We start from the raw sequence: 11,124 nt of genomic DNA on the forward strand, positions 1-11,124 counted from the left end.
CATTCAAACTTGTACAGCACAGCATGTCTGAAAAGGAGTAGGAATATGCACTTTTTGAGTCATCTGTGACACATTTTTATATATTTTGTTTTTTGTTCTTCACTGTGGAATATCGACATGGCAAATCGAACCTCTTCCCTGCGCTCTCTTTCTCTCTGGCCATCTCAGGCGAAGCATGGCAGGAAGCCCTGCAGGCGCGGTGTGAGGCTGCCCTCGGCACACACACTCCTGTAAAGCCATTGTTTCACTCTACTGGATAAAGGCAGCACTCACTGCAGCCTCACCGTCGCTTTTCTTCTCGTCTTCCTTTTTTTATTTTGACGTTATCCCCTCCAACTGTACGTTTAGCCTCCGTCTCCCCCGACTCGTCTCTTGATCCTTCTCTCATGCTCGCCCCGGTGTCGCTCTGATGCACTTGATGACCCCCCGCAAACTCGCTTTCGCCTCACAGATCTCACTCGTATGCCTTTCTTCTCATCTCTGCATGAATGTCTTTCTTTTAAATATATTTGTGGCTCGTGACTCCATCTCATTTCTCATTTCACACACTTTCAGGCATACTTGCCAACCTTGACATCTCCGATTTCGGGAGGTGTATATTTACAGCTAGAATTCACCAAGTCAAGTATTTCATATACATACATATATATATATATATATATATATATATATATATATATATATATATATGTATATATATATATATATATATATATATATGAAATACTTGACTTTCAGTGAATTCTAGCTATATATATATATATATATATATATTTTATTATATATATATATATATATATATTTGATTTTTATTTTATTATATATATATATATATATATATATATATATATACACACACACACACACACACACATATATATATATATATACATACACATATATACACACACATATTATATATTATGTATATATATATATATATATATATATACACACACACACACACACACACATATATATATATATATACACACATATATATTATATATATATATATATATATATATATATATATATATATAAAATATGTGTATATATATATATATATATATATATACACACACACACACACACACACATATACAGTATATATATATATATATATAAGAAATACTTGACTTTCAGTGAATTCTAGCTATATATATATATATATATATATATATATATAAAATAAATACTTGAATTTCAGTGTTCATTTATTTACACATATACACACACAACACTCATCTACTCATTGTTGAGTTAAGGGTTGAATTGTCCATCCTTGTTCTATTCTCTGTCACTATTTTTCTAACCATGCTGAACACCCTCTCTGATGATGCATTCTGCTTCGTCTCCTTGTTGTGTGTGCAGTTGTGCACTGCACTCTCTAAAAGCCGTAGATGTTTTTGTCACATATGCATGTACACTAGATGGCAGTATTGTCCTGTTTAAGACTGTCACAACATTGCTGTTTACGGCAGACGAACTGCTTTACGGTAGACGGAAACGTGACTGCTGTTGTTGTGTGTTGTTGCCGCGCTGGGAGAACGTTAATGAAACTGCCTAACAATAAACCTGGAGGGGGCGTGGCCTCCAGCTCAACCTGAATTTCGGGAGATTTTCGGGAGAAAATTTGTCCCGGGAGGTTTTCGGAAGAGGCGCTGAATTTCGGGAGTCTCCCGGAAAATCCGGGAGGGTTGGCAAGTATGCTTTCAGGTTAATGGTAAATGGTAAATAGTCTATACTCTCTTTTCTACCTTCAAGGTACTCAAAGCGCTTTGACACTATTTCCACATTCACCCATTCACACACCGATGGCAGAAGCTGCCATGCAAGGCCCTAACCACGACCCATCAGGAGCAAGGGTGAAGTGTCTTGTTCAAGGACACGACGGACGTGACGAGGTTGGTAGAAGCTGGGGATCGAACCAGGAACCCTCAGGTTGCTGGCAACGGCCACTCTCCCAACCGTGCCACGTCAAGTAAGAGTGATAGCTATACATGCTTCACTACACACCGGCATCATGATATTTGATGTGTTGAAAAATAGCCGAAGTTGACATCGTTAAGACAAAATTTCCTTTTATCCAATTGTTGGCCATTACGACAATCATCTTGACTTTGAACACACTACACACAATTGAATGAAGCCCATACTTAATCAACAGCCATACATGTCACACTAAGGGTAGCCGTATGAACAATGCCAACACTGTCATAAACATGTGCCATATAGTGAAACCAAACTAAACAACAATGACAAACACATTTTGGGAGAATTTTTGCACCACAACACAACATAAACACTACAGAACAATATTCCCAGGAGTCCCTGGAGCACCAACTCTTTCGGGACTCAACAATATAAACAAACGCCATTGGTGGATCTACACCTAACATCCACTGTGATGATACCAAGTACAGGAGTGTATCCAATCAATACTACTATGATTACATCAATATTTGTTAGCATCACAAAATCTTTATATTTTGTTTATAAACTCAGGAAATATGTCCCGGGACACATGAGGACTTTGAATATGACCAATGTATAACCCTGTAACTACTTGGTATCGGATTGATACCCAAATTTGTGGTATCATCCAAAACTAATGTAAAGTATCCAAACAACAGAAGAATAAGTGATTAATACATTTTAACAGAAGTGTAGATATAACATGTTAAAAGAGAAAGTAAGTAGATATTAACAGTAAATGAACAAGTAGATTAATAATTAATTTTCTACCACTTGTCCTTTATAATTGTGACAAAATAATAGAATGATAAATGACACAATATGTTACTGCATATGTCAGCAGACTAAATTAGGAGCCTTTGTTTGTTTGCTTACTAATAAAAGACAAGTTGTCTTGTATGTTCACTATTTTATTTTAGGACAAACTTGCAATAAGAAACATATTATAAAGCACCGTAACATTTTTTTGTTAAAATAAAGCCAATAATGACATTTTTTGGGGTCCCCTTTATTTAGAAAAGTACCAAAATATTTTGGTATCGGTACCAAAATATTGGTATCGGGACAACTTTAGTGTAGATTTTAATAATTTTGAGGAATATTTAAGCTTGTTTTATGATTCTGCGTAGTGATACCCTCATATCGTGTGCCGTGCAATTCTTTGCCCAAAGGCTTTGGGCAGTGTTTTTTTTTTTTTTTTCTCTCTCCTGTGAGTCAATTCAGGGAGCTACCACAGCATGCACTCATCAACCATTTATTTAGCTTCTTAGCTTCCTTTGTTGCAAGCGGACAATGGTAATTAACGAGAGAGACTGGGAGCTAGAACTAATCAAAGTGTTTCGACATTCTTGCTTTTTTTTGCAGATTTTGATGCAAAATCGGACGAGACGGCGTTTGTAAAGGTGGACTGTATGCCCTCTAAACAAGTCATGTACAGTCGTGGTCAATACTGTACATACACTTGTAAAGAACATAATGTCATGGCTGTCTTGAGTTTCCAATAATTTCTACAACTCTTATTTTTTTTGTGATAGAGTGATCGGAGCACATACTTGTTGGTCACAAAAAACATTCATGAAGTTTGGTTCTTTTAGGAATTTATTATGGGTCTACTGAAAATGTGAGCAAATCTGCTGGGTCAAAAGTATACATACAGCAATGTTAATATTTGGTTACATGTCCCTTGGCAAGTTTCACTGCAGTAAGGCGTTTTTGGTAGCCATCCACAAGCTTCTGGTTGAATTTTTGACCACTCCTCTTGACAACATTGGTGGAGTTCAGCTAAATGTGTTGGTTTTCTGACATGGACTTGTTTCTTCAGCATTGTCCACACGTTTAAGTCAGGACTTTGGGAAGGCCATTCTAAAACCTTAATTCTAGCCTGATTTAGCCATTCATTTACCACTTTTGACATGTGTTTGGGGTCATTGTCCTGCTGGAACACCCAACTGCGCCCAAAACCCAACTTCCGGGCTGAGGATTTTAGGTTGTCCTGAAGAATTTAGAGGTAATCCTCCTTTTTTAGTGTCCCATTTACTCTCTGTAAAGCACCAGTTCCATTGGCAGCAAAACAGGCCCCGAGCATAATACTGCCAGCACCATGCTTGATGGTAGGATGGTGTTCCTGGGATTAAAGGCCTCACCTATTGCACATATTGCTGGGTATTGTGGCCAAACAGCTACATTTTTGTTTCATCTGACCACAGAACTCTTATCTTTGTCCATGTGATGTCATGAATGTTTTTTGTGACCAACAAGTATGTGCCCCAGTCACTCTATCACAAAAAAATAAGAGTTGTAGAAATGATTGGAAACTCAAGACAGCCATGACATTATGTTCTTTACAAGTGTATGTAAACTTTTGACCACGACTGTACAGCAGTGTTTCTTAACCATCGTTGGGCTGCAAAAAAATATCTGTTTCTCAGTTGTGGTCCATATTGGCCCTAGCGATACTCAGTTGTAATACACTGTTCCACCACTTGTGGCCGTTATGACAACCATAAACAAACAAAGTTTAGAGCTAAAGTCATAGAGAACTTCTTATGTGCATAAGTTATGACTAAAAGGTCAATTTTATTGACAGTTTAGTTCATAAACATATTCATTATTATTTTAGTTTTATTTATTTTAGCACAACATAATTGTGTATACATTTATTTTAGGTCAGTTATTTATTAGTCTATTCTTATTAGAGATGTCCGATAATATCGGACTGCCGATATTATCGGCCGATAAATGCTATAAAATGTAATATCGGAAATTATCGGTATCGGTTTCAAAATTATCGGTATCTGTTTCAAAAAGTAAAATTTATGACTTATTAAAACGCCGCTGTGTACACGGACGTAGGGAGAAGTACAGAGCGCCAATAAACCTTAAATGCACCGCCTTTGCGTGCCAGCCCAGTCACATAATATCCACGGCTTTTCACACACACAAGTGAATGTTAAGCATACTTGGTCAACAGCCATAAAGGTCACACTGAGGGTGGCCGTATAAACAACTTTAACACTGTTACAAATGTGCGCCACACTGTGAACCCACACCAAACGAGAAGGACAAACACATTTCGGGAGAACATCCGCACCGTAACACAACATAAACACAACATAACAAATATCCAGAACCCCTTGCAGCACTAACTCTTCTGGGACACTACAATATACACCCCCTGCTACCCCCCCCCCCCCAACCCCTCCCACCTCAACCTCCTCATGCTCTCTCAGGGAGAGCATGTCCCAAATTCCAAGCTGCTGTTTTGAGGCATGTTAAATAAAAAATTGCACTTTGTGACTTCAATAACAAATATGCCATGTTGGCATGTCTTTCCATAACTTGGGTTGATTTATTTTTGGAAAACCTTGTTACATTGTTGAATGCATCCAGCGAAGCATCACAACAAAATTAGGCATAATAATGTGTTAATTCCACCACTGTATATATCGGTAGATATCAGAAACGGTAATTAAGAGTTGGACAATATCGGAATATCGGATATCGGCAAAAAAGCCATTATCGGACATTTATAATTCTTATGCAGTATATTGAGATAGTACTTATTGTTCTAATCAGCCTGACCAAAGCCTAAGATTTATGTGTTAAATAAATAATAATATTTGTGGTTTCATGTTGTTTGACAAGATTGTAAACTGTAAGCAGGTTAGATATAATTATAGAGTAACATGTGACCCCAAAAGGGACAAGCGGTAGAAAATGGATGGATGGCATTACTAATTCAGTGTTAATATTTGAGAAGGTCCCGGGCCCCTCTGTAGGGGAAATGATGGGCTCCGAGGTCAAAAAGGTTAAGAACAAAGGACAAAAAGCTGACCAATAACATCACTTAGGGTCTACGTCATCACAACGCAATGGTATATTTTGCATAGCCTAGGCCAGGGGTGTAAAACTCATTTTCTTTTTTTTTTTTTTGTCCTGTCCAGCTACTCAGGCAAATCATATTGTTGATGTAAATCAGAGGTGTCAAACGTACGGCCCGAGGGACCGGATGAGGCCCTCAAACATGTTTTATCCAGCCCGCAGGATAAGTTTGCCAAGTATAAAAATTAACCTGAAATTTTTGAATGAAAGAAACAGATGTTCTAAATGTGTCCACTAGATGTCCCAATAGCAATTCTTTGTATCTTTGTAGATGATGCTATAAATGTACAAAATAAATAAATAAATGATAAATGGGTTGTACTTGTATAGCGCTTTTCTACCTTCAAGGTACTCAAAGCGCTTTGACACTACTTCCACATTTACCCATTCACACACACATTCACACACTGATGGAGGGAGCTGCCATGCAAGGCGCTAACCAGCACCCATCAGGAGCAAGGGTGAAGTGTCTTGCTCAGGACACAACGGACATGACGAGGTTGGTACTAGGTGGGGATTGAACCAGGGACCCTCGGGTCGCGCACGGCCACTCTTCCACTGCGCCACGCCGTCCCTAAATAAACCACATGATGTTAGTACATCAGTCGAGGAAAATGAGCAAACTACATACAATTACATCCTGTAATTTGATTTTGATTAAAAAAAAAAATGTTTCTTGATAGATTGAAAATTAACACCAATGAGTTGACTGATGAACATTATCACATCATTTATTCAGAAAATATAAATAACGACAAATACAGATAGAATACTATTAACCGCAACATGCAAGTGTAAAAAAAAAAAAACAACAACATTATGATTTGTACATTTTCAGAATGTGCTTGTCCTATTTTTAAACAAAGAAAACAATCTGAAGTTCTCTTTATTTTTCATTCATCATGCCGTGATTTTACCAGTCCGGCTCACTTGGGAATAGATTTTTCTCCATGTGGCCCCCGATCTAAAATGAGTTTGACGCCCCTGATGTAAATGGCCCATATCTGCTGTACAGATTTACTTTAGACAAGAGAAGTGTGGGATACTTCTCTTATTGCCTTTTTTGTATTTGACTTCATTAAATGGATTTATATTATTTGGCGCAGCCGGACCGGAGCAGGAGGGGATAGGAAAAAAAAGAAAAAAAAAAGGAAGACCGAGGGGTTAAATTGTGGGGACACGAGGGGGAGAAGACAGAGACAGAGAGACAACAACAAAAACAACAACAATAATAACAATAACAACCTCAATCTCAACGACAACAGAACACACTTCAAACAATGGGTGTGAAGGTCAAAAGAACATTGTTATTGTTTTGTGTGGCAAAAAAACTGATAAAGTTGAGGAATGCTCATCAAACACTTGTTTGGAACATCCCACAGGTGAACAGGCTAATTGGGAACAGGTGGGTGCCATGATTGGGTATAAAAGCAGCTTCCATGAAATGCTCAGTCATTCACAAACACGGATGGGGCGAGGATCACCACTTTGTCAACAAATGTGTGAGCAAATTGTCCAACAGTTTAAGAACAACATTTTTCTACAAGCTATTGCAAGGAATTTAAGGATTTCACCATCTACGGTCTATAATATCATCAAAAGGTTCAGAGATTCGAGAGAAATCACTGCCCGTAACAATGAATGCCCGTGACCTTGGATCCCACAGGGCGTACTGCATCAAAAACCGACATCAGTGTGTAAAGGATATCACCACATGGGCTCAGGAACACTTCAGAAAACCACTGTCAGTAACTACAGTTTGTCGCTACATCTCTAAGTGCAAGTTAAAACTCTACTATGCAAAGCGAAAGCCATTAATCAACAACACCCAGAAACGCCGCAATCTTCACTGGGCCCGAGCTCATCTAAGATGGACTGATGTAAAGTGGAAAAGTGTTCTGTGGTCTGAGGTCCACATTTCAAATTGTTTTTGGAAACTGTGGACGTTGTGTCCTCCGGAACAAAGAGGAAAATAACCATCCGGATTGTTATAGGCGCACAGTTCAAAAGCCAGCATCTGTGATGGTATGGGGGTGTATTAGTGCTCAAAACATGGGTAACTTACACATCTGTGAAGGCACCATTAATGCTGAAAGGTACATACAGGTTTTGGAGCAACATATGTTGCCATCCAAGCAACGTTATCATGGACGCCCCTGCTTATTTCAGCAAGACAATGCCAAGCCACGTGTTACATCATCGTGGCTTCATAGTAAAAGAGTGCGGGTACTAGACTGGCCTGCCTGTTGTCCAGACCTGTATCCCATTGAAAATGTGTGGCGCAATATGAGGCGTAAAATACGACAACGTTATGTTTTGTGTGACAAGTAGCAGTGTTAAACAAAATGAGATCCTCGTACACAAACTCACTTTATGACAGTAATATGTACAGTTTCAGTTATCTGCCAAAGGTTTAGTGATAGATTTTTTTAGAATGTGCTCATTTATTTTTTTTTTAGCTTTTTTAAAATGATCAACTTTCAAATTATGCCCCTTAAAGAGGACAAAAAGCACTGAAATACACTTTTAAATTAATATGTTTTTTAAAAAAGATTATAATCTAAGCTTGTATGGACTCTTCCCATGTGCGTCACATTATCTTGCTATCATGCACTTTCTTTAATGTACCATAACTATTGATACTAAGCTCACATTTAACAACCCAGCAAAGTAGCGTCCACAACACTTTTCAAATAAGATTCACATACCTGAGTCATGTGTTGTTGTCAATCCTTTGCAGTCCTTTTTGTCAAGGACATAAAATCCTAGTATTAATGTTTCCATTCTTCCCATGTGGCTTCACCATGAATTGATTAACGTGGACCCCGATTTAAACAAGTTGAAAAACTTATTCGGGTGTTACCATTTAGTGGTCAATTGTACGGAATCTGTACTGTACTGTGCAATCTACTAATACAAGTTTCAATCAATCAATCAAACTCAGGTGCTGAAAAACTTCTTCTTCAGGGGAGGCTCAGGCAGGCTGCATGCAGGCTACTTCATGCAGCTGCTGCCTCTCTGTTGGACTCCGGTACTGCATGTTACTTCTTTTGTTCTTTGTTTTTGTTTTTTTGTGCCGCCTTGAAATCCAGATTCAGGGCTTTTAGATCAAAACATCCCTAATCTTTTTCTATTTTTGATTACCAGCATCCTGAGATGAATGAGATTGACTTTAAAGGAATTTGGAAGTGTTATTTTAGTAGGACGAGGATCATTAAAACCATCTATCTTAGGAATTGACTTCCTATTATTGTTTTTAAAAACTAATTGAATTTTATTTACATCTAATTGTTATTGACATGTAGCAGGGGTATCAAACGTGCGGATCAGGCCAGCGAATAGACTATTTATTAGTCTATTCTTATGCAGTATATTGGGTTAGTACTTATTGTTCTAATCAGCCTGACCAAATCCTAAGGTTTATGTGTTAAATAAATAAAGATATTGGTGTTCAACGCATGGTTTCATGTTATTTGACAAGATTGTAAACTGTAAGCAGGTTGGATATAATTATTGAATATGAATAAAGTCAAGAATAAGATTACGATTTCAGTGTTTATATTTGAGAAGGTCCCGGGCCCCTCTGTAGTGGAAATGATGGGCTCTGAGGTCAAAAAGGTTGAGAAAAACGGACGAAAAGCCGACCAATAACATAATTTAGGGTCTATGTCACCACAACGCAAGGGTATATTTTGCATAGGCTCTGGGTGTAAAACTCATTTTATTTTTTTTTATTTTTTTTGTCCTGTCCAGCTACTTTAGGCAAAATGTATTGTTGATGTAGATCAGGGGTGTCAAACGTACGGCCCGAGGGCCGGATCAGACCGTCGAACAGGTTTTATCAAACCCGCGGGATGAGTTTGCTAAGTATAAAAATTAGCCGTAATTTTTGAGTGAAAGAAACTGCTGTTCTAAATGTGTCCACTGGATGTCGCAATAGCAATTCTTTGTATCTTTGTAGATGATGCTACATATGTGCAAAATAAACCACATGATGTTAGTACATCAGTCGAGGAAAATGATCAAACTACATAAATAACATCTTGTAATTTGATTTTGATATTATTTTTTTATCTTGATAGATTGAAAATTAACACCAATGAGTTGACTGATGAGCATTATCACATCATTTATTCAGAAAATATAAATAACGACATGTAAGTGTAAAAAAAAAAAAATCAACAACATTATGATTTGTACAATTTCAGAATGTGCTTGTTCTATTTTTAAACAAAGAAAACAATCCGAAGTTGTCTTTATTTTTAAGTTATCGTGCCGTGATTTTACCAGTCCGGCACCACTTGGGAGTAGATTTTTCTCCATGTGGCCCCCGGTCCAAAATGAGTTTGACACCCCTGACATATAATGTTCATGCAACATTAAGGACATAAACAACAACAAGCAAGGCCACCTTTCGTTTAGATATTAATGGCTAAAAATGTCAATCAACGTAGAAGAGAATTGGATACTTAAATAATCCCTGATAGAATGACAAAAGGCCAAATATGAACGATCAGTGTTATTAAGGTTTTGTTCCGAGGGGTCAAAGCTCATGCGACATAATTGCTACTCGGCCAACGTCATTATTATAAAGCCTTTAAGGAGGGACTTCAAGGTTTGCCGTAATTCTGCAGATAGACGCATAAAATTTGTTTCAGGGATGGATGGCAGATTGGAGGTCTGTGCCTCTCTTGAGCGTTTGTTTATGTGTGCAATCCAATTATATTACTGGGGGAGCGATGCAGCGAGAGATGCTTAAAAGCAGGAGGGAAGACACTCTTGGAGAGTGCGACAGTCAGACTATATTAAATTGTCACACTGACAGCCTCGACATGAGGTTCACAACATGCGCAATCTGGAGCGCCAACTATATCAACGATATTGCGACATATTGTTTATTATTCAGCTTGCAGTGAAGTAAAACTGCAACACACCAGAAGGAGAGCTGCTTGTTTATTAATATTGTAATATTATCAGATTAGGGTTGTCCAAACTAAGGCCCGCAGGCCAAATGTGGCCCACCGGCATCTTCAGTTTGGCCCGCGAGACGTCATGAGTTTAGTAAGGAAACCAGCCAATACATGACAACCAGATAACTACAACTCGATCACCATCGGGTGAACCACACGAGTAGATCATGTCCAAAACCATATATGTTGCTTTAAAGTGGACACAGTATAGCATTTACCTATACAACCCAATCCAAACAACGTTCCCTAGTCATGGCGCAAAAAAATAAATAAATGCAACCAACACAAAAAAGTC

At 38.0% G+C, this 11,124-nt stretch overlaps 1 protein-coding gene across 1 annotated transcript in view; it reads right to left on the bottom strand.

Moving 5' to 3' along the window:
* LOC140679707 (voltage-dependent T-type calcium channel subunit alpha-1H) overlaps positions 1–9,678 on the bottom strand; it is a 156,699-nt gene extending 147,021 nt beyond the window's left edge. Inside the window, exon 1 of the mRNA XM_072915677.1 lies at positions 8,568–9,678. Within this exon, the coding sequence (XP_072771778.1) occupies positions 8,568–8,652 (85 nt within the window). The 5' untranslated portion in view covers positions 8,653–9,678. The remainder of the gene's footprint in view (positions 1–8,567) is intronic.
* Positions 9,679–11,124: the final 1,446 nt, after the last annotated feature.

This window comes from Nerophis lumbriciformis, linkage group LG22 (genome assembly GCF_033978685.3).
Source record: "Nerophis lumbriciformis linkage group LG22, RoL_Nlum_v2.1, whole genome shotgun sequence".
Taxonomy (NCBI): domain Eukaryota; kingdom Metazoa; phylum Chordata; class Actinopteri; order Syngnathiformes; family Syngnathidae; genus Nerophis; species Nerophis lumbriciformis.